Source organism: Toxoplasma gondii, chromosome V (assembly GCF_000006565.2).
Source record: "Toxoplasma gondii ME49 chromosome V, whole genome shotgun sequence".
Taxonomy (NCBI): Eukaryota; Apicomplexa; class Conoidasida; order Eucoccidiorida; family Sarcocystidae; genus Toxoplasma; species Toxoplasma gondii.
Window position 1 is genome coordinate 1,651,352 of NC_031472.1, and position 27,376 is coordinate 1,678,727.

The following is a 27,376-nucleotide window of genomic DNA, read 5'->3' on the forward strand; positions in this document are numbered from 1 at the left end:
GCGCAACGAAGACGCCGAAGATGCTTTTGCTCAAACATGCATATGCACAAAGAGGCAGTGGCCAGCGATCGCTGGGCGTGCGGTGTACATACACCCGAGCCGCTGAAAGCAGAACGCGGAGACTTCGAGTGAAAACTCGGTCCTCGGTTCCTTCGTCCGGCCGGGGAAGCCGGTGAATTCGTTCCTGAAGAGAACTGCGAAAATGAAAGCAATCAGTGGGGAACGGAGTTTCTCTCTCTCTCTCTCCGCGGAGACGAGAAAAACGCGTCCGCGCTGTGCGCCGGCTCAAGACACTGCAGTGCGACGGACCTCAGGGAAGGACTCCGGAGGTAAAGAAAGCAGAGACGAGAGTAGGAGAACTGGACAGAAAGATGCTCGATCCTGCAAAAAAATCGCCTGTTTCGTCCAGGAAGTACGCAGGTGAAGCCAGCAAGGATTGAGGTGCACAGGCAGAAGCAAGCGCACACACCGCGGCGCATCTATCGAAAAGGACGAGTGTGCAGACATGCGCAAAAACAATGCATGCACAGCTGAACTGCAATGGGTCATTTTCACGGATGAGAAAACGCGGTGTAGGGGAAAAGCTGCAGGCATGCGCGTCTTCATCAGACACAGAAAAACAGCTCTTGGACTGTGGGCGGCAGGATGACGACGAACGAAGGATGTCTCAGGATCTACGACGTTCACATTTAATACGTCTATGTCTGGGATGAGTGAGCTTGACAACTTTAGGTTCCACTTTTCTGCAAGAAGTTGGCTTTCCTCGTCTCGCATGAAAAACACAGTTGAAAGAAGGCGCGGGCAACGTCAAAAGGAACTCAGGTCGCAAACGGGCGCATGTCCACGCTGGCCACCGCAAATCTTCCGCGGGACTCGCGGAATGCAGTCTTCAGGGGTGCATGCACCCGAACGAACAAGGTTCTCACCTATATATATTTATATATATATATATATATATATATACATTCGTTTACAGATGTATGCATGCGTTTTTTATTTAAATTCGCCTATACGGATTCATATGCATTCAGAAATGATAAGCAAACATACATGCATGTATATAGGGATATATGTATGAATACATATATACATATACATATATATATATATATATATAAATGGTTCGCTGATACACGGCCAGGAAAAGCAGCAAGTCGTGTTTCCAGCGAGCAGCGAGATTCGAAAAACATCTGAGTCAAGAGAGGAGGTCGTAGGTTTTGGTATTTGAAGAAGTCTTTCAAAAGCCGGTGTGTTGTGTGGTTTCCGCTGTCCCCCGAGAAAAGGCGTTTCTGTGGAGCTCGTCTCCCGGCAGGCGCGACTCACGCTCCAGAGTCAGCTGCGCAAATGCGCTTGTCACATTTATACTTGCCCACTGCCACCCTACATCTCTGCAAGTCTATAAGCATATAAGTGAATACAAAAATACATATCTACATATAAACATGCGTATGTATACATACATATATCTATATATATATATATATATATAGATATATGTATGTATATATAGTTGTGTGTCTCTATGTCTGCATGTCTCCGTGTAAATACATTCATGTCTGGGTGTGGTGCGTCGAAATATTTGAATGCCTGGCGAGCAGCCGCTGCCAAAGTACATGCGGCATATGTACTCCTTCTATGTGGATTTTTCGCAAGTGTACGCACTGTCTATCACTCCAGAAAAGGCGAATCGCGTGACGGCCAGTCGGGGACTGCAGTCCACCGGGCGCCTGTCTCTCGTCAACTCTTTGTAACCGAAGTTTTAGCGAGTCGCTTTTCCGCTGTCCACTTCTCTGGAACTCGACTCAGTCAGGACCGCAAAAGGTCCTGCTGCTTCTCTGCCTCTCTGTGGGGAGATTGAGTTCTGTCTCACAGAGACTGCGACGACTCGTCGGACCTCGGCGAGCCTGTCTGCTCGGTGAAGCCTCGAGTGATGCAAGGCAGTGAGGAGCTGAGCGACCTCGCAACGGTCTGTTGCTCGTGGAGCGCCGCTCCTCTCCCTCCGAGAGACGAGAACATCCGACTCGCGAGACTTCCCCGGCCGCTTTTTCGTCGGGTGTGTCGGAAAGAGGGCTACCGCATGCTCCATTCGTTTTCACCTTTCGTATTCACCCCATTCTCCGAAGTTCGATCGAAGACAACTGGCATCCACAGAGAGAGGACGAAGACAGGCGCCTCCGCTTTTTTTCGACTGGAAAGGTGACTCGGGGACTCTCAACTGTGTCGCGGCGCGGCCGCTCGTCCGTTCGTTTCCTCAAAAGCTGTGGGGTGCGCAGCTCCCCTGTCGGCGGAGAGGCAAAAGCTTGGCAGCCTCCTGCTCATGAACTTGGTTCAAAGAACGTACAAAGACACGGCACAAGCTGGCAGGCGGAAAGCGTCCGGATCGCGCTGCGGCTCCTTCGTTTATCTCACTCGCAACTTGCGCGTTTCCGCGATCGAGTCGAAGCCCTGTGCACTTGAACGACCTTATGCTGGAGCTCCGGCGATGCGGCCGCAGAAAAACTTCAACAGAGAACGGTCTGTCGAGATGGCACACATGCTCGAGAAGAAAGAGCCAGCTTTTGTCTTGGCAGTGAATGTATGGGAAGCGCGCGCACCGGGCGCGCTGAAAGAGGCAGAAAAACCTGTGCAGGAGCGCTGAAACGAAGCCACTGTAAACGTCGTGATGGCGCGCGCGCGGCCTCTAGAGGACAAAGAGCTCCAGCAACCTGCTGCTCCGAGAACCCTCTGTGAAGCCGCGGAACTGACGAGTCGCTCCTCACCTCTGCAAGCGCGATTGGAGAGTCCACATGCAGCAGCTGCAACTGCGTGTGAACAGTCGAACCAGACGCGCGTGACGGCCGCTGGCTCCGCCGAGAGTCTGCAAGTTTCGCGAAAAAAAGGAACCACCTCAGTGTGCGCGCTTTGGACTTGCTTCGCTGCTTTTCTCGAGCTCCAAAAAGAGGAAAAAACCTGCAGTGCGCGAGGAAAGTTGCCCCTCCTGCGCCAGTGCCGCGAGCCGCGCCTTTTCCTGCCCGCCTATATGCTGAGAGAGGCGGTCGGCGAGGGAAAAAGAACGCGTCTTCGAGCCATTCGCTTCGACTGTCGCTCGACGTCTTTCGCGCCAATCTCCAGTTCGCTCGCTTGCGCAGTTCCTCATTCTCCCTCGTTTTTTCCATCCCCGCAGAACCGCCCCCGCGGCATCTCCTCACGCGGTTCCGTTCCCTCGTCGCGCCTTTTGAGTTAAAAGGCCTCTCAAAATCGATCTTTTCCAGAGTTCGAAAAGCCATCCTGTCTCGGTTCTTCTTCCGCGTCTGCTTGCCTGCGCTCTCCCCAGCTCACGCGAGCTCTGCAGCACAACGAGGCGACGCCAACCTTCTGAGGCTGCTTCCTCTCTGTTTCTCTCCGACGCTCCACGGCTTCGTCAGAACATCTCTGCCGCAGTCTCTCGTTAGACTCGCGAAACATCTCAGCCGTACTTCGCTCTCTGGCTTCGCTTCTGCTCGAGTATATATGCAACCTCCCTCTGCACAGGCGCATGCAGCTCTTCAAATATCCAGGTACGTGGATAGACGCACTTACATGCAGGGAACGAAGGACGTAGAAAGGTGAGTGCGTTTCTTGTTTGAGGCGGAGGAAAGTCGATTTGAAGAGCCGGAGCCGCGTTTCGATGGAGGAGGACGCCCTGCGGTGTTTCTTCCGGTGTGTATGTACTCGTTCTCTCGCTCGCTTCTGCTTCCTTCAGATTTCTCCCGCGGCTTTCCGATTTCCTCCTCTGGCGCGGCGGCTGTCCATCATCTTTCCCCTCTGTCTGGGGCATGTTCTTCTTCCTCGTTTTTTCGTCTGGCTCCTCACCTTTGCTCTCTCGGAGACAGGCGCCCTGGTCTCTCCTTTTCAGGGCGCCTTTCGACTTCTTTTCGACAAAGTTTTCGTCGCTCTCGCCTCCCTCAGAGAACAGTCTTCTCCTACGAAGTTCCCTCCTCCTCAGCTTTCTTCTCTCGACCTCCATCCCTCCGTTCTTCTCTTCTGCCTTTCTCTCTCGCGTCCTCTTCTCTCTGTTCTCTTCCTCGTCTCTCTTCCTCTCTTACCAGAACTGAGGTTCGTTGCCCGGCCTCCCTCACTTGTCGTCACCGATTTCTCCTGCACACGAGCTGCTTCTTTTTTTCGCATGCCTCGTCTGTGCCTGCTCCCTTCTTTCTCTCTGTTCTTCTTCCTCTCCCTCGACCTTCCTCCTCCCCCTTCTCCTTTTCTTCTCCCCTCCTCTCCTCCCCCTTCTCTTTCTCCCTTCTCGTCTTTCGCTGCGATGCCAGCCTTCGCAGACGAAGAGGCAGAACTGCAGGAGGCGATTCGCCTGTCGCTGTGTGAACTTGAGCATTCGGTCTCCGACGGCCTTCCGCATGCAGAGTTGGCGACGTCCGCCCAGGCCGCGGGCGCGCGCGAAGAGCGCCTCGCGCTCGATGAAGAAGCTGAGCTTCAGCGCGCGATTCAGGACTCTCTCCTCTCAGGTGAAAGGAAAAACGAGTTAAAGCTCAAAAGACAGGAAATGAAAAACGGAGAAAGGAGACGAGGAAGAAAACAGAAATCGAGTTTCCGCGCTTAGGGACTACAGACATGATGATGCGCTCTGTCGCGCTTCCAAAATGTCCTCTGTCTTCCTCTGCTCTGTCGTCTCCTCTCCGTCTCCGTCGATATCGCCAAGTCAGCCGGTGGATCCGACTTGACTTGCATGTGCGTGAAGCGTCTATGCGACTCCACATGCATATATATATCTCGATACATATTTCCATGCATATCTCTAAAATTCATGTCTCTATCCATAGTGTTATACATATATCTATACATATCTGTCTATATAGATATATATGCACATAAATATATATATATATCTGTGTGTATCGTTCTATACATATATATATATATATATATATATATATCTATGCATGTCTCTATTTGTGTCTCCTACTTCTAGCCATATACATATATATATATATTTATATACTTATATATTTATATACATATTACCTTTATTTGTATGCATGTGTGGATTTCTGTATCTGCGTGTGCATTTCGACTCCCTTTTTTGCATGCCTAGATGTGGATGGAGAAGTCCGTTTTTTGTCTGCACCACCGCGCGGACCTCACTTGGTGCAGCATCCGTCGGCATGTCGCTTTCTTTCGCTTGTCTGCGTCGTTCAGCCTCTTCGCAGCCTCTTGCGTCGCGACCCCCATTGCCGCCGCTCTCTCGCCGGGAGGCCTGCGACTTGACCTGGCTTGGCGAGCATTCGCCCACGAGTGCGCATGCGGAGTCGGCGCTGCCGCTCTGCGCGTCTCTCGCTCCCGAGGACGACGTCTCCGAATTGCTTTTCCCGCGCTCGCGGCTTTCGCAAAAAAACGCGCGCGACCGCTGCCGGCCGCCTGCTCGGTGGCAACTCGAGGAGGAGGCGGAACTCGCGAGCTTCTCGCGGACGCTCGCGGAGGCGCTTCAAGCGCCCTCAGCGTCCCGCTCGCCAGATGGATGTCTCCACTGTGGAGCGGCCTGGGGAGCGCTTGAGGATCCGAACGCGCGCGAAGGCGACTCGAGTCACCAAGGCGCGGCGCAGGCCTGCGCGACCTCCCCCGCCAGCGAAGCGAGCACCGACAACGGCGGAGAAGAGACCGGTGAAGGACAGAGCAGAGGAGGAAGAGAAGGAGGAGAGAGCAGGAGCGCGGCGAGCGTTGCGCGGGCGTCTCTCTGCAGAGCTTGTGAGAGAGCGTGTGTGGGGGGGGCGGTGCTGCGGTCAGTTCCAGCTGAGAAGGGAGAACCTGCGTCTTCTGCTTTGCGAGAAGAATTTTTTTCTTCTCTCGCGCCGCTGGACAGACAGCTGGTGAGGCGTCTCGTCGGACGCGTCTTCGGCCTCGGAGCTTCCAGGTCCATCGGCGTCGAAGACATCGTCAGATGGTGAGGCGAAAAGAAAGAGCAGGGCAAAAATGGGAGGAGGCGGCGAAGAGGAAGAACCAGACGAAGAAAAGGAAGGAGCGAAGATACTCAGGAACGACAAGGGAGGCGAGCCAGACAAAACGCGGAAGAGAAAACCCAAGAAGGAGAACGAGAAAGAAAAGAAAGAGAAAGAAGAGAAAGAGAAAGAGGAAGAAGAGTACAGAAAAAGGCAGGAGAAGAAATTCGGTCGAGCCTGTCTAGATTCGTTGATAGAACATCCGCCTAGTAAGCGGACGTTCGTCCGTTGGATTGGGGGAGAAGGCCTTGAAAGAAGATGCACAGAAGAACGCTCGGCAACAAGTCTGTTAAGTGCGAAAAGAAATATCCTTCGACAGCGGGGCTTCGCAGACTCGAAAGTTTTCCTTTCTCCCCCTTTCCCGGTTTTGTTCGAGCGTTTCTTTCCTTCTCTTTCTTCTCTTCCTCCTCCTTTGTCTGTTTCTTCGCTTTCCTCTCACGCATCCCCCTTCTCTCTGTTTTCGCGCTCTTCGCTGCTTTGCTGTATTCTTCCCCTCACTCTCTTCGGGTTTCGTTTCTTTTTCAGGTTCAATCACCCGTTTCTGTTTGCGTCTGAAGCTCCGTCTTCGCGTTTGCCGGACGACTGTCGCGACTCGAGCGGCTTCTCCTCTTCATGCTGTCCGTGGGGTCTCGTCCAGTTCCACGGCGGTCCTTGCGGCCTCCTCGCCTCTGTTCAGTGTTTCCTTCTCCGCGCTCTCTTCTTCTCTCCTTCTCGCGCGAAGCGCTACACCTCTATCCTCCAGTCCTATTCCTCTTCTTCTCCTTCTTCCTCTTCTTCCTCTTCTTCTTCTTCCCCTTCTTCCTCTTCTTCCTCTTCTGCTTCTCGCTGTCGAAACGGAGAGTTGCGTTTGAATGCGGAGTGCGTTAGTCTGGCGCCTCTGACGCGGACGCAGGGACATGCCTTGGTGGAGGCTCTCGCAGCGATTCTCTTTCAGACGACGGAGAAGTCCAGGTACTTCGTCGCGGTCGCAGATCTCGACGTCGCTGCTCTCGCTGGGCAAGCGCGAAACGTCGAGATCCTCCACGACGCAAGCGCAGACGACGACCTGCTGGTTTACGCCCTCAACGTCGCAGTCAAGGAATTCGACGACGTCCAGGAGGTCATGCGCTTCTACTGGAGATTCTACAAACTCCTCCTGCAGACTCCCGCCGCGCTCGTCTCCTTCCTGTTCTCTGTCGTCCTCACTCGCGGCGTCGACAAGGTCTGAACGCGAACTCTGTTCAAGGCAGCATTTCTCCTCTTCACCGTTGAGCTGCTTCCACGGGGCAGATCGCATTGGCCGCTGTGTTTCCCCCTCCTCCTCGGCGTCTCGGAGCATCTCTTAATCTGAACTTGTGTACAGCCGCATCTGTCTGCTCAAGCACAGTCTCACTCTCACCCCACGGAGAGACGTGGATCTTCCTCCATAGTTCTCCCTGTGCATGTTCCTATTCTTCACCCGATGCATGCACATTCAAAAATAGACGAGACATACACATACATATATATATATATAAACATATACATATACATATACATATATATATATATATATATATATGTATGTATACATGCATATATTTGTATGTGTACACACATGTGTATATATGTATATGTCTATATATGTATATATGTGTATATATGTCGGTGTCTGCTTTGAGAAGGTCCTTTGGATGACGCTGCGTTGCTCGTTCTCCAGCGCGAGTTTCTGCTTTGCGTGCATGCCGCGCGATTCGCAGGTGCGAGCCGACGCGGACGCTCCCGACCACCCGCTGCTGGGTCTGTACGGCCATTGCAACCAAGAACTCGTGAATTTGCTCCTGCAAGGCGCGGGGACAAGCAACGTTTGGGATGGCGACAAATGTCTCGGCGCCGACCGCGACAGCGGCGCGGAGACCGTTCTCGGCGGCATCCGCAAACGGCCGCTCGTCGGATTCCTCACGGAAATGGAGGCTCTGCGGTCCGTGTTTGAGGCAAGAAAGAAGCAAGTCCAACGCCCTCGCCCAGTTTAGACAAACGAATAGACACAAACATCTACAAACACACAGACATATACATATAAATATATAAATACATATACACATATATACATATATATATATACACATATATATATATATATATATCCATGGTCGGTATCGAGAGATGAGTATGCATGTAAATGTGTGTGTGTGTATGTATTTGCTGGGGTGGAGGTGGACTGCAGGTGGCGAGGGAACAGAGTTTTTTGGATGGTTTGAAACGCAGAGCTTTTCTCAGAGCGACTGAGAAAACGGATTTAACTTGAACGGATTTGACTTGACGTTTGCGTCTTCCTGATATTCACGTACGAGTCACAACTCTTCCATCAATGATGGACTAAAGAAGGAAATTTCTCCGGAGACTGTGAACTCTCAGATATTGCGAGGTCGGCGACAGATACAAACACCCGCACTATCCCCTCTGGGTCCTGGGCAGCGGCAACCACTACACTACCCTGTTCTGTCGAGATCTCCTCGCCGCTGCTCTCGGCGCCAGTCGACAAGCCGAAATGGTAATGCCAACGAAAAAGCGGATCAAAAAACTCATAAGCTCTCCTTGTTCCTCTCTCTACATACGCAGGCATATGCATGTAAAAACGTATACCTATCTTTTTATACATCATCATGCAAATGTCTGCCTGTGTATATGTAAACTGTATAATATATAATTTATGTGTATTGTTATATATTTGTTATATATATATATATATAGGTATGGGTATTTGCTAGTGTGTGTTTGTCTGTATCTGTGCACCTTTTATGCGCGGATGTACACGCGACAGATCGGTCAAGTTTAAGTTTTCCACATTTCCATGAACGACGCGAGAGTCCGACTGACCCGCTGGCATGGTCGCGACTCGAGACTCTGCGAGGTGATCCAGCGTCTCGCTCCTGGTGGATAATCAGGGAGACTTGCTCAACTGCGCAGTTTTCTTTGGTCGGCGTTACCCCTCATCCGAGCGTCTTTTCGGTGTCTCCACACTCACAGAAAACAAAGCCTCTCTCCTCCGATGTTTCCCCTATTTCCTGTCTTTTCCTGTGGTCGCGTTTCCTCGGTCACCCGCGTTCAACCTCTGAGAAGTGAGAGGTCGGCGATTTCTTTCTTCGCGCCTCTGCCGCTTCGCTCTCACCCCAAAGGCACAACTGGGAAAGGAACGGACGCCTGAGAAGAGGCAGGCTTTTTTCGGTTGCAGGGGAAGCAGGCGAGCTCTCATATGCACATGCCTGGCGACGTTCCCGTTCACAAGACGTGATGCATCAAGCTCGGTTCGCTTCGAAAAGATGCTCTCTGTCTCGTCGCGTGGACGGAGCTCGTCGGGCCTCCGTTGTCAACAACAACAACGAGTCGAGGTTTTTGCATTTTTCCTCGATTTTCTTCGATTTTGCTTCGACGTTCGCAGGAAGCACAGGCGGCATTCAAAGCGATCGACCAAGAAAACAACACTTACATCTTCGCACAACAACTGCGGCCGCTGCTCGACCTCCTCGGTACGCTCGCTGGCGCCTGCAGTGTGCATGCGCGCCGTCTCGGCAGACGCCGCTCGGATGTCCCTCCACCGCCGGACCTGAAAAAGAATCTCGAGTGTCTCCAGTTCCTCTTGCCGACCGCGGGCGCGTCCTCGAACTGTGGATGTTTGTTGAGTTCGAAATCGATGGGAGGAATGCATCGGTCCAAAGTGTCTTTTTCGGCTGTCCAGAATGTCTGCACAAATGGCCTCCGTTCTTCAGGACTCGCCTCCAGAATAGTGGACGTTCGTTTCCTTCCCCTCTCTTCAGGGCAGGCGCACTTGGAGGCGGAGGCGAGGGGAACGATGGGCGCTGCGGACGGCGTCGTTCTCTGGAGTGAATTTCTTGCTTGGTACACTCGGCTAATTGTGGGCATGAAGGCAGCGAGAGGTGAGAGAAAACGTCTTTTCTTGTCTTCGTCTGGATGGAAAGAAAAACCTGCTTTTCGTCTTCGATAGCACTTCAGCAGCGGCGAACGCGCGTCGCGCTCCGTGTCTGGTTCTGCGTTTCGTCTGAAATCATCCAGAGAGTCATGCGCAACTGCTTTCGGCGCGAACACAGAGTGCACTCGACTCCTGAAAGCGAGAGAGAGAAGAGCTTTCTCCTGCTTCGCAGACTCCTTGAAAAAAAATGCCATGTTCTCCGTAAACGACAAGCGGCGAGTTTACGCGACAGTGGCGCAGACCGAACTGCCTCTTTCCTCCTATTCGTTGCCCTGCGTTTATCTTCGTTCAATCTTTTACGGCAGATATGAACATAGAGACATGCGTATTTGTGTGCAGCATCATTTAGGCACCTACGCTATATGTATATATGTATGGATATATGTATGGATATATGTATGTATATATGTATGGATATATGTATGTATATGTTTCTGCGTTCATGAAGATGTTTGAATGTCACTTGTGACTGCAGGCGAAATGGATATCGAGGCGCCGCGGCGCTTCGCGGTGTACATGTACGATGGTCAACGTCCCCCAGGTATTGTTGTCAAGGCGCAGACGCGTTCTGCTCAAGAAGCGAATGTGTGAATGCCGTGCCGAGCTCGACCAGGAGCGGGTGAAGCCGTCAAAGGAAAGTCCTGTCGGCTATGACGCGGACGACTTCTCAGACAGTGGAGACGGAACGCACTCGCGAGTATTGCGCCTTGTTTTTTCTTGGATTCAAACGGTGCAGTTATAAACTATACGGTTACATCTGGCACTGCACGACGAGGAGTGTTCAACCGTCTTTTCAAAAGCAGCACAAACTTTCCCCCTCTCGTGCGTCTGTCGTCCGGCGTTTCTCCCGCGTTTCTTCTCCTCCGCGTTTCCTCTCTTCGGCCCTCGGTGGCTCCCTTTCTCCTTGAATTCTTTGCATTTTTGACGTTACTCTCCGGTTGCAGGTCCGAGTGTGAGGAGATACCTGGTGGAGCTGCAAGATGCAGATTTCCGTCACGCCCAGGCAGATGCGTGCGAAGTCGCGAGGCTCCTGTGGACCCGCTGGCCAGCCGCAGTCGTTACCGAACTTCCTCTCCTTCCCCTCGTCGAGTAGCCGCCGAAAGTCGAGAGAGTGGAGAGACGAGCAGAAAAGGGAGAAGAAAGGAAACGAGAGAGAGATGAGACGCAGAACAGGAGACGAACAAGGAGGAGAAGGAAGAAGAAGAGGGAAGGGACGAGAAAAGAGTTGCTGTTTCGAATGGGTGTTGCGATATTGCTTTTTCTGCGTCTCGCGTCCCCAACAAGGCATTCGCGTCTCTCTTTTCCGTTCATTATTCATCTAAATATATATATATATATATATGTATATGTATGTATATGTATGTGTGTATATATGTGTGTATGTTTTTTGTGTGTTCAAATGTGGGTGGAATTGGGAGGAAGTCTTTGTGAAGCTCGCTTGTGCCCTTCCTCCTCTGTTTGGTCAGGCGACGAATAATCCGATCCGGGTGCTCTGCACGGTCTAACATGGAGACGAGCGAAGTGACTTTCATGATTTCTGTACAGTGTGGCTGTAAACGTTGATTTTCAAGGATGCTCGGAGTACCAGGATACTTTTCCTTTCTGCCTATGCGGGCCGAAGCCGCGTTGTTCCTCGTTTTCTGTTTTTCGTTACTCCTCCGTGTTGCTTGCGTCAGTGTGAGAAGACTGGAAATGCGATTTCTTTAAACAGTGTTGCCAGTGTATGAATCTGCAGAGTGTCTGTGACGGATGAGAGGAACATTGTCTCTGGACGCGTTGTCCGTGACTTCCTGAACCTCCTCGGGGGAGGCGCGGCGCCCATGCAGAAAAAAAAATAAAAGTCGAGGTGTATGTACACCTTGCGGCTGCAGGGAGGCGTCGTGTCCGTCGCTGAGAGAACAGAGCTCTTCGGCTCTCTGTGAACGCAGACACCGAGGACTTGAATCGTTTGTCCGATTCGCAGTCTCTTCTTGAATCAGGGTATGTATAGATCTCGAGTTACGTACTTCCTTGTAAACTGTATAACTTTGAGTGAATGCAAAGGCTTTTTCCGGAAAAAAAAGAAGGGCAAAGCACCTCATTGCCTTTGTCTCATTATTGCAGTTACACTCAGTCTCTCACGTTTTACCACAGACCGTCGGAAAGAGCCGAGCAGCAGAGACACCTGAGACACGACAGCGAGCAGAAGGAGCTTCCCTGAGAGGTTTCTTCTGAAACGCGTCAGCTCAAATAGATCTCCGTGTGAAGCAATTCCTTTGCATTCTTTAACGGTTCGTGGAGCCGGGGCGAGTCTCACGCGATGTCTTTTTACTCACTCCCTTCAATAGCGAGGGAGCGCTTTCTCCCTAGAAAGAGCGACATGGAAGAGGCGGCACACACGAGCACAAGGGAAGGATGGAGGCACAACAGCAAAGGAGATCCAATCGAAAGAGACTGACGGTGGAACTCCAGGAAAGACGAGGATAAGGGAAAGGTGGGAAACCAAGGTGAAGGAACTACGAAGAATGCGCAGGGAAAATGAGACGGCAGAGAGGCAAGTGTGAGGAATGCGAAACAAGCCAAGAAAAACAATCCTCCCTCTATACAATATGTATACCTCTCTCTATTTTACAGTTATATATATATATATATATATATATCTGTCGGTGTCCGTCCCTCTTTCAATATGAATGTCTCTCTGCAAGTATGCGTCTCTGCTTCTCTCTAACTATTTCTATCTCTGTGTGTGTAGGCCTGTAGGTCGAATCGCCTAGACGTCTCCATCCTTATCTATCTATCTATCTATTTATCTGTACCTACCTCCGCGACTTTCAGTGTCTCCCTCTCTCTGTGTCTCACAGTGTGTCTCTGTCTCTCGGCCGTTAGTATGGTCTCCAAGGAGTAGAAGCCATCTGATCGCTATAGTGCAGCGGGCCGCTTCTGACTTGACGGAACTCGCACACCAAAAAAAACTCCAAACCAGTCAAGTTTGGGGAGTTCTCATCCTCGGATTGTATCAGCACCCCCTGTCTGTGTTTTTGGACTCCTTGGCTCCGCTTTTGTCGTCTTGCATGGGGCCATTTAACTCTTTCTCTCTGACTTCTTTCTGCCTTGTCCCCTCACACCCTACATCCCTTCAGAAGACGCCGTACGTACACCCCATCGAGAGGCGAACGGCTTTCTCGCTGTTGCGCTCTCCTGCCTTCTGTCTCTCAGCGAACTGCTCTTCGCCGCAACAGAGGCGAAGCGAGAGACGACTTCGAGAGAACGAACTGTAGCGAGAAAAAGCAGACGTTGTCCCCCCACAGACACAAAGGTCGTCTCGCACGTCGCTCAACTGCAGGCACTCGTCTCTGTGCCTCCAAATAAGACAAAAAACCGCTTCCCTCAACGCTTTGTATCTCCCTCCTTCTCTCCTGCCCCTCCCGCCGCCTCGCTTTCTCTAGCGTGCTGGGAGAGGACTACGGAAAAAGCGAGCCTCGCAGTGCTTGAACAGCTTGTACGCGACTGCAGGTCGAGGAATCCCAATCCACCCTGAGGAGTATTTCTTTCTGAACAGTTCAAACAGTCTGGAAAGAAGAGTCTTCACTGAAATAACTGATCCTTGCTGGCTGCGCACCTCTGTACCCGATGAGTGTGATTGATTTAGAGGTCGTGAACAGCTCGTGAGGACTTGCATCCGGTCGGAAAAGAGGCCTCCGAAGCCGCTCTCTGTCCTTCGCCTCCCGCTGCTTTTTCTCCGCCCTGAAAGTCCCTCCTCTTGGCCAATCCAGTGTTGGCCGCGTTCTTCGCACAAATCCTTTCCTCAGAAGCATCCCTCTCTGCACACCTTTCAGCGTCCTTCAGAAGAGAAGCAATTGCGGAAAAAGCCTCGCCGTCCACCTGAGAGAGGCCTCTCCCGGCGGCCCGTTTTCAGGTGTCTGTACACTGCACACGTGCATGCAGATGCAAGGCCAACACGCGCTTTTGTGCGGAACCGACCGTTGCGGGTCACAGGCAAGTGTTTCCGACGTTTTCTCCGCGACTTCGTTCTGATGAAAGTGTCTCTGTCGACTAACTCACATTTCCTTCAAGGAAGAAAAACAGGCAAACGCCCGCTGCAACAGCATCCCGCCTCCCAACTGTGAGGAAAGACGCGTACAGCGTTCGTCCATGAGGAAGGCTCTGCCCAGCTCGAGGCTCTCGCCGCTCAAGTGTACATACACCGCAGCGCTTGCCTTGAATGTCGCTGTTTCCTTTCGCTGCCTCTTCCCGTTGATTTTCGCTTCTCCCGCTTCACTGCTTTAAACGCCGCGACCCGTCGCTCTTCTCGCCGGTCTCCACCCGCGCCTCCCGCAGCTGTTGAGTCTTCCACTCGAGAGAGTTCGCAAAAAGTCGGATTTCTCGCTTGCGTTCTCCGCTTCTTGGCTGCGTTTCTGGAATTCCATTTTCTCAACTTCCGCGACGGCCATGTGCTCATCGCGACGTGCCCCTCTCGGGTGTACAGGCACCTCCAGTTATGGCCGAAGAGTCACCGGAGTCGTTCCGGCTTTTCTCTTCTCCCTCGTTCCTCTCGTGTAAACTGGAGCTTTCTTTCGTCTTTCGATTCGCCCCTTCAATCTGAAACAGCGCCTTTCTCTTCTGTCTCTTCCCGCTGCTCTACGTCTTCCCCGCTGCTCTGCGTCTTCCCCGCTCTGCCTTCCCTGGGTCTCCGCTGGCCGCTGCTTCTCTGGGTGTCTGTTCACCCAGTGAGTTGCTGCTTCCCTGCCTCTGAAGAACGGCGGCGAGGCATCCTGAGATTCCGGACCTCATCGGCGGTCTGCCTCGCCTCTGTCGCCTCTTCTTTGCATTCAGCACAGTGGGTCTCTGCTCTCTTTCTGCCCTCCTCGCCATCACTTTCTTGTGTTCGTTCCGAGGCAGAAAGCTCGAACGTGGAACGGAAGCAAATCCACTTCAACTCTCAGAGAGAAGATTCGTCGCCTGCTTCTCCTCTTCGTCACCGAAAACTCTCCGCAGACCTGTCTCTTCTTTGCGTTTCCTCTGTCCCCTCTCCCGTGCACAGACAGCTCGCGGTTTTTTCTGGTGCTTCTTGCGCCGCGCGACTGCTTGTTTTAAGAGTTCCTTTTATCTTGAAGAAGCGGACGGCGGCTTCAGGACGTCTTCGCGTCTCGTCTCCGTTTTTCTTTCTCCTTCCCTCACTTGCCCCTCTCCCCTGTACCTCCCGTCTGTCTCATCTTTCCGTCTTCGAGCTTCGTTTCCACTCTGCCTTTCTGCTCTTCTGTCTTCCTTGGCTTCTCGTATCCTCGTCCTTCTTCTCTTAAAGGGTCTCTCCATCCTCCTCTCTTGCCTCTTCCGTCTCTCAGTTCTTCCAGCTTCTTCTCCCGAGTCCCCCCTTGCCCTTCATCGCTTCATTCATTCTGTTTTTACTTCTTGTGCTCACGCTCTGCGCGTGCCGGTGGCTGCTGTCTTCCTCCTCCGCGCCCTCTCCTCCTTCTCGCCGTCTCTTGGCTCCTTTCTTCCCCTTTTCACTCTCTGAGCTTTCGTCGTTCTCTTCCCTCGTTGCCTGTCCTCTCGCTCTCTGCTGAGCAAGATGAGTGAGTCTCGTCTGCGGCAGGAAATTCGGAAGCTCGTGACAGAGCAGAGACAACTGAACCGACGTCTGCAGCAGCAGCGGCGGCCGCCAGGCGAGTTGTTCTCTTTGGACAAGCCGGAGGCGTCTGCGCCTTCTCTGCCGCAAAAAAGAGAACTCGACGCTTCTTCAGAACTCCCTCAACTGCCCGTCCAAACGCCGCTCGGAAATTCAGCCGAAGTGCGTCTGGAGACGAATAAGAAAAACTGAAAGAGTGAAACATGGAAGTCAGCCATTTGCAGACAGAGACGGAGTCAAAGGAGAAAATACAGCGAGAAACAGAGCGATCGAGATATCGAGAGCAGAAAGCTGTGGACGGGGGGATATATGCAGAGAGGCGCGTTGAGGAAGATGCAGAGACAAAGGTTTAAAACACAGTGGGTCAGAGAAAAAGAGGCGCATACACATCCAAAGATACCTGCATCGATTCATATGGAGATGCATACGTATATATATATATATATATATATATATATATATAAATATATATATATATATATAAATATATATATATATATATAAATATATAGATATATATAGATATACATATATATATAGATATAGATATATGTGGATATCTATGGATGTATAGGTAGATGTGTATATGGAGGTATATGTGTGTGTACGTGTGTGTATAATTGTGTTGATAAAGACAAGGAGAGGGGGGCAGAAGGTATTTGGAGTGTCTGTACACACAGAATCCCCCTCCGCAGTCGTTTGCTGGTGAGTCTTTTCCGAACGCAACCTGATCTTTGAGTTGCGCACTCGGCAACGCTCAAAAAGTCCACGCTCCATCTGAGGCGTCCTCTCGCGACTCGGTTGTAGGACGAAACGTCGTCTTTCAGTTCCGACTTGCTGCGTGCTCCTCGGATTTCCAGGTTGCGGCCGACCGAGTCACTTACTCCTTCGAGGGAGAGGAGTTCCAAGTGGAAAAACGCGTAAGCCCAAGTCGAGGGACGCTGCGCAAAGCGCCTACAGTGGCCGCGTCTTACGCATTGACACACACATTCATACATACACATACATACACAAATATGTATATATATATATATATATATACGTATACTGATGTATATGTTTGTGTGCTCGCATATATCAATGTGTGGACGTGCATATGTGTAGTGGCCTCTTTGTGTCCAAGGGAATTCGTTTGATCTGTTTGTTTCTGGGGAGATGCTCACAGGTTCCTTTTTCCACATCCTGGTACCCTTGTGTTTCTTTTGACGTCTGCGTTGAGAGCCTGAGTGCGCGCACCGACGCCTCCAGAGGTTTTACATTTGTTTCTCTTCGCCCATTTTTACCAATTGTTTTTTTCGCTTGTTCGCATTCACGCGAAGCTTTCCTCACATGTCCATATATTCGCGTCTATACGCGGGTATGGGCATGCATGCATGTAGACTCCGTTTTGCGCATTTCTGCGGGAGAGAGGAGGAGGGACTCCAGCCTGAACAGGCTGGCACCAAGGACAGAGAATGCGCGACGTGTGTCGTCTGTTTTCCAGCCGAAGCTCGAGGCCCCCGATGAGAAGACGGCGACGCGGAACCGGCGGATGTTTGGTGCGCTCGCCGGGCATCTGCAGCGAGCGAAGCGGCAACTCCTGATGGAGCAGTCGACAGATCTGGTGAGGAGAAGAGAGAAACGCGGAAATCGAGAGAAAAGAGCGAACGGAAGAAGACAAAAACAAAGACCACAGGGCAGCCAAAGAAGAAAGAAGTGGTGCAGAAGACAAGGTGTACGTACAACTCGAGAGTGGAGATATATACATATATGTATTCTGTACCAGTGGATTGGAACTTGGAATGGTTTCTTGTCATTTATGTAAATTGTGTGACTCGAGTAATACGTTTCAAATGGTGTCGGTATCTCTTTAGCTCGCTGCGTTGTTCCGGTCAGGCCAAACGCGTTTTTCAAATGCGACCCGATGCATGCGTACCTCTCGAAGGTCGTTTTTGCATGTTTCGTTTTTTATGGCATTGCATGCACTCCATGCGCGGTGCGGTCTCTGTCCAGGCGCACAAGCAGAAACAGCAGGAGGAGCGTGTTGCTCAGAAGCTGGCGATGAGTCAAAAGAACATCGCGAAAATTGCTCGTCTTGAGTGGGAGGTGAGTTTGAGGGAGTGTCAGTCCTTCCCGTCTCAGTTTGCGAAGAAAAACAACTTGTTGTCTCTCACCAGTGTCGGAAACTCGTCTTTCTCTTCTCTCTGCGTGCTTCGCCAGTTCGGGGGATACATGCCAGGAGCCTCTGCCGCCTTGAAATCCGTGTGTCGGACTTTCAGGCGTTCCGGTTTTTGGGGTGCACTTGCATGCGCATATGTCTGCATGCCTTTATGTTGGCCTGTTTGCGAAGTGGATTTCGAGCTAGTTTCTAGGTCTGGAGCACCGTGGCGTTCGTTTTTGTGCTTTTCACAGGAAAGAAGACAGCAAGAGCAACTGCGGCTGGAGGAAGTCTCCACAGAGTTGTCAAATAAAGAGAACGAACTCATGGTAAAGACTTTCTTTATCCCCCTCCGTATATCTATCGTAGACATCCCCAATTCGGTACCGATATACGTCTCTAAATATACATATGTATGTACGATTGTATATATATATATATTTCTATGTAGATATATTTATTTAGATTCGTAGGTTTATGTATCAGGAAACGAACTCAAGGTAAAGACGTTGTCTGTCTCCTGACGTATGTGTGTTTCGTGAGTGCACAATTTCAGTTAGTGTCCCATTGAGATGTGTGTGTATTTACACATATTTATATATATAGATATATATATATATAGATATATATATAGATATATATATATAAAGATATATATAGCTATATATGTATACATATGTATATATAAATTTGTAGATTCGTAGATTGTGTCTACGGTCACGTGTGAGTGCGTGCGTTCTTTGTGTGTGGCGTTTCAACGAGGGATGTCTCCGATTTCGAGAGTTGTCCCTGTCTCGATGGATAGCCCGTTTGCGTCTTTCCTTTTTCAGCGCCTGCACCTCGCCAAGCATTACAAGAACATGGAAGTCTTCATCGGCACCGAGTGAGTCTGCAGGCAGGAGCTGCGGACGCCGCGGTGAAGGGCGCTTCCTTTTTTGAGGCAGCGGCGAAGCAAGCTGAAGGTCCACAAAACACTTTGTTCGCCTTCGTGGCACAGCATCTGTCATATGTCCTTAAGTCTATATATCAATATATCAATATATCAATATATATATATCAATATATATATATATATATCTATATATATATGTATATCAATATATATATATATATATATGTATATATAAAGACAGCGAGAGAGAGGTCGATTATATCATCGGTGTGTACTCTTGTGTGTAGACGCGTGTGTAGTCGCTTGTCAGCGTCCAGAGCTGTGAGGTCGCTCTCGAGTCTGTGGAGCGAAGCAGAACGAGATGAGGAAAGAGAACAAGAGAGAGAAGAACGAGAGAAGGAAGTTCAGATGTTGCGTCAGGAGGGGACCTCGGGGTGTCACGCGTGCAGAGACCCGCTGCGGTGAACAGAGGAAAACGCAGCGGTGTGTTGTCACCGTCTCACTTGCGGCCTTCCCCGTTTGCGTCTTCTTCGCAGAGCGCAACCGACTCTCTTCTGGGCTCCTGCGAAATGGGACGACGCCACACGGCGACTGCAAGAACAGACCAAGTTGTGGATTCGAGTGAGTGTTTTGAGCAGTTCGAAATCTCCGCACTCGCGCCGCGCGGCGGGTGTCCGCTCAGGTGTGTATGTCCACCTGAGTTTCGGTGGGATGAAGCGGGTGTGTAGGTGAGCCTGCGGCGCTCTGCAGGGGAGCGTTGTTTGTCGCCGAGCGTGCAGAGCAGGTGACGCGGCAGAGACTGCAGGGTGGAGACCGCAAGCTCTGCAGAGGTGAGGATTGGCCACGGTGCTCCAGTTGTGCCCTGTGAAAGCATCGACCTGTGCTACACCGAGGGAACGCGACACTGGCAACGGTGTGTGTCTCCTTCCGCTTGTTCAGACGAAAATCGAGCACATCGAAGAAACCGACTACACGTATCGGCCGCAAGGCTCCGCTGCGGGGCGGGAGGACAGGGAAAGCTCCGAGGTGAAGGCCGAGGGCGAGACCGTGGCAGCTGGCGAGGACGAGAGAGCGATGTGCACCGAGCTCGACACCTCTGAGCCGCGCGCGACGAAGAAAGGACTCTCTGCAGACTCGGATGACGCGAGCGACAAAGTATCTGAGACGAAAAGCTAGCTGACGCTCCAATGTACAGAGAACTCGCGGTGTCTGGGTCGCTTGGAGTGTGGGGGTCGTGTTCCACGCGCAGCGCCGCGGCCACTGGCGCCGAGTCGTTGACGAGAAACCGTGTATGGAGCGTCTGCGCTCCCTGGAGTCACCCTCAAAAGGGCAGCCTCTCGTTACCGCCAGGAGAGATGCGCGCGGGCAAACGCCTCGCGGAGGCAGTGTTTTTGTCTCAGGCCATCCTCTGCTGTGCGGTACACTCTGTCGAGTAGGGTCGCAATTTCGTGTGTCGCTCTGGACGAAAAGGCGGACGAACCGCCGGTTTCGGGGAACTGAACTGTCGCACTGAGAGCGGGTCTCGACGCGTCACTGGGAGGACCTGAGCGGCAACTGTGCTCCCGATTGGACGTCTGCGCTGAGGGGGACAGGGTGCGTGGCAGGAGCTGTCTGCGGCGCGCAAAGGCGGCGGAGATTGAGACGAGTGCCTTCGTGCTGCATCTGGCTTGGTGTCTTCGTGGGTTTCTCGCGTTTTAAAATGGCTGCGGACTCGCCTTTGCGGCACACAGCGCCGTTGCGTCCATAACGCTCTCGACTACCCCTTTGGTTTCGTTCACTTCTCATGGCGAAAAGCCGCCGCGGGGGGGCCGTGTGCGGAGGCTGTGGAAACTTCTTGCCACGAAACGGTGTAGGAAGTCGTTTCACAAGACCGAACGAAATTTCCGAGTACCCAGTACCGTTAGGAAACTCTTTTGATCGGATCCCAAGGACGCAGTGCACTGAAAAAAGAGACAAGCGTGGTAGTTTCGTGTAAGCGTAAAACCACCAGGGTAGGAAAGAACTCAGCCCAGATCTTCGCGTCTAACGTGTGTAACCGAAATTCAACGTAGACGCAAATGTGGGTAATCATTCCTTGTACAGTTTGTAGCTTTTTCTCGAAGGTCTAGACTGAGAGCTGGACTGCTGGTTTATGCCTTGAAGATAAAAGCAGCTTCTCTTCCGCTGCGTACCTCCGTCTACCTTGCTCTGTTTCATTTGGAGGGTGGTCGAGTGCCAGACGGGGTCGACAGCTGAGGAAACTGCCCTTGGTTTTGATCTCCTATTTACTGTAGAAAATACCGCAGGTGTGCTTGTATGAGTAGCGCAGGGACGGATATTGCACTACACGATCCTGTCTTGATGCATAGTTCCACACTGCATTGTCTCTTGGACCAAGCTACCGCGGAAATTACCCCCCTCCCTCCTATTCGAACGGTCGAGCTTTCTTCCGATACCCCAGCTTCTTTGCTTCTGTCTCATCCTTTGTTTTGTTAACAACCCTTAGACACGCGCGCATCCAGTTAATGAAGCTGTAGAAAATTGGGCAAGGGCTTCTGAATGGGTGGGGAAGCAAGCAGAAACTTGCGCAGCGTATTCAGCTGCCACTGTTTACACTGACACCAGAACAAGGACACGAGATGCGCAGAAATGACAAACGCGGAAAAAACATCGCTACAGGCTCGGACAGCAGTCGAGAAGTTGTCAAAGGGAACGATGTGCCCATGTTGAAGGATTCGATGAAGGGCAGGCAACCTCAAGAGTTTGTTTCTGTATCCAGTCAGATCTAGAGAGCGTGAGGTCAATGCCTATGTTTTGCGGGAAGCGCTATGTACCTACTCTAGGTGAGTGCAATGGGCTATCGTGATGTGTTGGAGACAGGCAGGAGAAAAATGCATAATGGAGACCCGAAGGGTGGCGATGTTTTTTTAACGGCAGCTCCCCCGCTTCTATGGGGGGGGTAGTTAGCAGGGATTCCGTAGGAAAGTGCAAGAGTGTCCAGGTAGTTTCTTGTCTTGTATATCAAGTTGATTTCTCCGTACATGAATGCGTCAACAACCATGTGAATACGTGTCGGCCCGTATGTGTAGAGATGTGTCGGATACATTTTAACAGGGTCGCTTTCCAGTGTGCAGGAGCAGTTGGGGTTCAGGAGGGAAGCGTGGCACTCGCTGTTCAGACGGCTGGTTGTCGACGAAGCTGTCTTAACTCTGAAGAGGGGGCTGCGTTTCTCTATATAAGCGACTGTGGAGGCGAAAACCTGAAGACTTTCAGATGTTGTGAGTTGTTACCGAAAGCACACGGTAGTGAGCGCAAGACAACTGAGCTCGTCGTCCGCTCAAACTGAAAAAACGGACCTTCTGTTCAAGTGTGGCATGTCTGCTTGACACGCTGGAGAAACCCCCTCTCCATAACCTGCAAACCAAGCAACAACCCAACGCTCCGACACTTCCTTGATGGTGTAGTAGCTACATGTATAAGCAAAGAGATCCTTAAATGCAGCGTTGCCCCTCAATCAGTCTGCTTTCCTGTGTGGATACGTCGCTAGGTCTCGGCGGTCGATTTCGAGCGCCAAGCATCCTTTCAGACCCTGCGTTCTGCTGGGCGTGCGGCTTAGGAACCGTGTCGACCTTTTGCCCTCTCTTCCGCGCAGAGGTATCTCCTCCCTCGCCTTCTTCCACATTTCCTGTTATGGGGATTCGACTCGTGAGCGGAATTACCGTTTCACGAGGCAGTAAGCGTATTTCTACTCCTGCAGGTACTTCTCCGTTTCCTGGCGGATGATCGCACACGTGCCAGGGTCCTGAACGGCGCCACCGAGGGAGTTGTGGAGGTCCATTGAGGGATCCTCGGTGAAAAAGTTGTGAGGCTTTACAAGGAATCCGAGAGTATTGCCAAGAGAGAGCGTCTGTGGCATATCTTCGATCACAGGAATATGCCAAACAGAGGACGCAACCCACGTGACGACATCTTTCTTGCGGATCGGCTCGTTGTCCTGCAAAAGCACAGGAAACCGGAGAATCCCGGGGGGTGCATAAGACAAGTAGAGATCGGGAGGGATCAGGACTGCGGTGATTTTGGACCTTCTTCATGGACGCATGCAGCCGTTCGTAACATGATATATATATATATATATATATATATATATATAGGGCGATGCAACGAGAGTATACCTCGCTGGGAAGGTCGCTCTCCGCAAATACTGCTGAACAAGTATTTTCATGTGTTTAATTGTTACTGAGGGTAGGTAGCTGCTTACATCACTATATCAGAGCGAATCTTTATCTACTGCCAGCAACACAGCATCACCCTGTGCGAACAGCGGCAACTTACACGGATATAACGGTCGATGCTAACAGCAGGGCGCAAGGCATATTTATTATCCCGCGGCAGAGATCCATGGAATTCATCTTCCTTCCTCAAAGTCGTCAAAATACGGTACTTTGCCCAGGCAGCGGGACCGGTATATAGCTCGAACTCAGGATTGGGGATCTGCATTGCAAGTGGAAACAAAGAACGGGGAACAACCAGGACTAAAATAGGGCCGAAGATCTTCCACAGTGTTCACTTTTGTATGGTACAGGTTTCTCCTAGGTAAACGGTCAACGACATACCCAGTCAGCTCCGTTCCTGCACTCGCCCTTCAAAAATACAAACACTCATGTTTCTTTCTGTCAAGACTCCGCCACAGAAAAGCTATGTGGTTTTTCCCGACTGTAGAACACTCCACTCCGCCGTTGTTTTACCAACAATCTTCACAATCACTCACCGCAACGGTCGGGAGAGGCAGGACAGTGAATCCGCCGACGTTTCCGTAGACATTGTGGTCCTCATTGATAACTTGGTAATGAAGAGGGCGCGTGTCGTTAAATTTGTAGTACGCTTGCTCTTCCGTTTCTGCGAACCAAGTGTCGATTTTGAGCGCTCCGGGACGCGCGGTGTCATGCTTGATCTCATGCCAGGCAATCGAGTTGGATTTGTAGTCGTCGAGGTCAAAATCGATCTTCCACGAGGCCAAGTGAGCATGGAGAGCGCCCATTCGCATAGACCCTGTGACCTGGGTTCCGTGGTTGGCCTGTCGAGCTGAGTACCATGGCACTTCCACCCCGGCGTACAGCTCACCCGTAAACGCCATTGTGGCCTCGAAAAACCCACTTTGGTGGAAGACGTAGTCGGTGATGTAGTCGTAGTTGCTGACTGTGATGATCTGTCGGAGGACAAGAGCATAATGGGGCACGGCGTCTCGCAGGACTCCAGCTTTCCAGTGTGACCGGAGAGGTCGAGCCTTGTCTTCCTCGAAGACGCAAAGTGACTTGTCCCAGAACAAGACCGTGCCTGTCTTGGCACATTCTATTCCTGGATGCACTCGACGGGCGGCCGCGCCCAGGCCGCCGTACCACGAATCCATGAAATACCAGTGGCGCTCTGCTACACTGTAGTGGGCAAGGGCTTCGTTGACGCCAAGTTCGAAGGCGTATCTCTGGTCTTTGAAGCGGAGATTCCAGATTTTCAGGGACGTGTCGCGGTCATTCGTCACCGTCATCGTCCAGCCTGCGTAGTTGATCGAGTATGAGGTGGAGTCTGGATTGTGGGTAATAGTGTACCTCTTTCCCTGCGGCTCAATGTGCTCGGGACCGACGCGGTACTCCAAACCCTCGCGCCCTTTAGGGTTAGGTCCAATGTTATACGGCGCTAGTCGACGGACCGCATTGGCTCTTTGTTCCTCTCGCTTGTTCCTGACTTCGCTCATAGCGTCCCGGAGCTTTTCCACAGTGAGTTCTGGATTGGCTGCTGTGTCGACGGTCTCGAACATTTCGTCAAGGGAATCGAACTGCACACCATTCAGTGAGTAGCCTTTCACGTGTTCCAAAAGGAGCGCGACGCGGTCACGACTCTCCGCGTTCACAACGTCTACTTTTTCGTCTGCAACAGGCGGCTCCGCAACAATGTAAAAGGGGAGGTTGTGTTCGTAATCCCCCTGCTCCTTCGGCGGCGTCTTCAGACCGATCCATACTTCTTCAAGTTGATCTCCTTTCTGCTTGTAGATAAGAGGGCCGAAATTCAAACAGTTGTCGACTTCCCCGTAGACGCACGCCTTGACACCAAAGTGGTACCCAAAAACACGATGAAGAAAAGCGTCCAGTTCATTTTCCTGTTCTTGGTCCAGGAGACGACGTCCAAACACCCCTTGTGGATTGTAGCCTCCACAGTCAGTTTCCACAGGCTCTCCAATGTCTTCTATCTTCAAGTTCTTCGCATCTTCAGTGTCCAGAGGGCCGACTTTGAACTGTCTGTAAGCTCCTTTCCCGTTGTTGCAGACGCCTGCGCGGACGCGCGCGTACCTCTTGGGGAATTCCGCTCCCTTCTCGAAGTGATTTAGAATCGCGTCTTTGTCCAGGAACAAATTGATCCGGTAGATGCCTTCGAGCCTCAGGTTCTTCTGAGTGTTCATGAAGTCGCGAACCATGAATTCCTCCGGGGGCGTCAGAGGATCGAACGGAGTCGCCGGTCCCTCCGAAAGAACTGCAGGTTCAATAGGCATGTCACAGAATTTGCCGAACGACGTCACCTCGAGAGCTCCATCCCACATTTGTTGGTCTGTCATTTCCGAGGCTCCAGACCGCGAAGACGCCATGCAATAAATGGAGTAGCGTGTGTTCGGTGGAACGCCACGAATTTCGAGGTCCGCTGGTTTCGTGGTATCTGTGACCTCTGCAGTAGCACCAACACGCTTTACATCCTCTTTCTTTGGAAAAGCAGACCCAGCCATAGCCGCTCCACACCACACCTTCGCAGGCGTGTCTGTTTTCACTGAGAGCTTGAATCCCCTGACGAATGCTTTGTAAGATTCAATCTTCAGCTCAGGCACCTTGCTCGGTGTTACGAGATCGAACGCCTTGGCGCTCACTTGCTCCGGACCGGTGAAGTTCGGTTTCGGCAGGGCACGATCTTCTGCGTAGCAGTAGACGCGGTATTTAGTATCGGGCATTAGGTTTTTAAGTTTTAGAATCTGAGGCGTATTTTCTGTTCCCTTGACGATCTGGATTTTGTTTCCTGCCTTCTTGATTACACTCCGTGGCGGGGACTGGCCAGCGTCGTCTGTTGGCACCTTGCTCACTTCTTCAGCTGCACACCACACAGTTGCCACCTCGTCACTCCTGATTCTGACGCTTGCCTCCGTATACTCTTCGTCTACGCTCTCAACAGTGATCTCTGGGGGCTTATTGTCTGTCGTAACCATCACGCGGGACGCAGCCACTTGGGCGTCGTCCATCATCATCACCTGATTCTGGTCGGCCGCATACGCAGCAGGCTCTGCGTAACAGTAGATGTTGTAGTCGGTGGCTGGCTGCAGAATGCGTCTGTCGTTTGGCTTGTTCGCAATCTCCATACGCAGTCTGTCTCCAGGTTTCTTCGTCTGCTCTTGAGACCGAATTCCGTACTTCTTCAGAACCTCAACAGTTGGAGCAGGAGACCCAGACAAGGCAGCGCCACACCAGACGTAAGAATTGGGCTGAGCTACTTGAATCTCTAGAGCAATGCGGTCTTGACTTCCCTCTATCCGTGTAATCTGGAGAAGGCCGATGTTCAGAGTATACTTTTTCTCGGCGCCGTCCTCGATGCCCATGAAATCTGAACCGAATTCCTGCACCTGGTCGAAGAAGCGGAACTCAAGCTTAGATCCTGACCACCCATCTCCGAAAGCATCATGAAGAACCAGAGTGTACTGCCCATACCGCGGAACGCAACAGGGGACCCAGTTGCCTTTGAGGTTGTCGTAGCTGTAACCGCGTCCAGCACAGGAGACAGCCCCTTCAACGAACCAAGACTTTTCTTGTGACCAATTTCCGGTGAGAAGGCGGACCTCGCCACAAATGTAGTCTGCGTTGTACGAGTCGCGCTTGATTTCCTCCGGGCAGCGCCCTGGGACAATGCGTAGATCATCCACAGCTATATCGCCTTTCTCACTGAACCCAGCGAGGGATTCAATAACCAACTGTTGAGCGGTCTTCCCGTCTGACTGAAATTCAAAGCCTCCTTCTAGCCACTCATCGCCGTGGTCACCTACTCGGAGGAGCCTCGGCTTCCCCCAGTTCCCGGTTGCGTCTTGGTCGTCTTTCAATTCGTGCATGTAGACTCTAAGGGAGTTCACATCATCTCCCCACATGTGATACCAAAGGCGAGCACAGAAGAGCCCCTGCGGGAAAATTGTAGGTGGCCCTATGAGAGTCGCGCTTGCGCCGGCCACGTACCCTGGCGAATCCATGTAGATGTAAGATCCGTCTCGCTGAGTGCCGTAGGTGTGGTCGAACGACGGCCCGGTTCCTGGTGTCTCAGTCGACCCCGAATGACGAACCCAGTATAAATCCATATCTTCATGATCTCGGTAAATCATCAAATCGCACATGTCTTCCTCGAAGTCACAATTCATCAGACCGGCTCCTACCTCTGAAAAAAAGCAGTGAGAAAACAAGAACTCCCCGCAGTTCCGCCTGATGCATTTAGAGCTCTCGCCCTGTCTACAGCACGCAAACGACGAACGCTCAACGTTATTCCACGGAGAAGGACTCCACCAAACTAAAGCCTGATTGATTCATGCTCGCTTCTTTCTCGTGCTCAGCCACATGGCCAAGAAGGTCTAGATCGTAGTACAGCTTCAAATTATTATTCTAAAAGCAAGGCCCAAGTTTCTTCCGTATCTCTCCGGAAAACCCAAAGAGTAGTAACCTGGTGAGTATCACCTTTCTCTGCCCATTCTCGCAGCTTCATGAGTAGGCTACTGCTTTGCATCATTCTGCATTAAGTGTTAGAGAGTCTTCTCCCGTAATACCGCGACTACTTTCAA

General features: G+C 51.6%; 4 protein-coding genes across 4 annotated transcripts; 3 read left to right on the forward strand and 1 right to left on the reverse strand.

The window, feature by feature from the left end:
- Window positions 1-2,938: 2,938 nt before the first annotated feature.
- On the forward strand, window positions 2,939-4,118 carry TGME49_286810 (hypothetical protein). Its single transcript, XM_018781998.1, has 2 exons — window positions 2,939-3,536; window positions 3,722-4,118. The coding sequence occupies exons 1-2, from the start codon at window positions 3,490-3,492 to the stop codon at window positions 4,071-4,073; spliced, it is 399 nt and encodes a 132-aa protein (XP_018637768.1). The 5' UTR covers window positions 2,939-3,489; the 3' UTR covers window positions 4,074-4,118.
- A 26-nt stretch (window positions 4,119-4,144) lies between these two features.
- On the forward strand, window positions 4,145-11,011 carry TGME49_286800 (hypothetical protein; the record flags this gene model as incomplete). The annotated part of the gene is made up of 9 exons (XM_018781997.1): window positions 4,145-4,481; window positions 5,173-5,914; window positions 6,495-7,170; window positions 7,688-7,908; window positions 8,346-8,481; window positions 9,370-9,457; window positions 9,746-9,865; window positions 10,394-10,459; window positions 10,863-11,011. 9 exons carry the CDS (start codon window positions 4,145-4,147, stop codon window positions 11,009-11,011), a joined length of 2,535 nt encoding a protein of 844 aa, XP_018637769.1.
- Window positions 11,012-13,973: 2,962 nt separating this feature from the next.
- TGME49_286790 (nuclear factor NF2) lies at window positions 13,974-20,557 on the forward strand. The gene is made up of 8 exons (XM_002369264.2): window positions 13,974-15,685; window positions 16,384-16,443; window positions 17,007-17,126; window positions 17,516-17,608; window positions 17,915-17,989; window positions 18,491-18,543; window positions 19,089-19,173; window positions 19,492-20,557. Exons 1-8 carry the CDS (start codon window positions 15,467-15,469, stop codon window positions 19,726-19,728), a joined length of 942 nt encoding a protein of 313 aa, XP_002369305.1. The 5' UTR covers window positions 13,974-15,466; the 3' UTR covers window positions 19,729-20,557.
- Window positions 20,558-22,276: 1,719 nt separating this feature from the next.
- Window positions 22,277-26,962, reverse strand: TGME49_286782 (MAM domain-containing protein; the record flags this gene model as incomplete). The annotated part of the gene is made up of 3 exons (XM_002369263.2): window positions 22,277-22,525; window positions 22,864-23,022; window positions 23,300-26,962. The coding sequence occupies 3 exons, from the start codon at window positions 26,960-26,962 to the stop codon at window positions 22,277-22,279; spliced, it is 4,071 nt and encodes a 1,356-aa protein (XP_002369304.2).
- Between the last annotated feature and the right edge of the window lie 414 nt (window positions 26,963-27,376).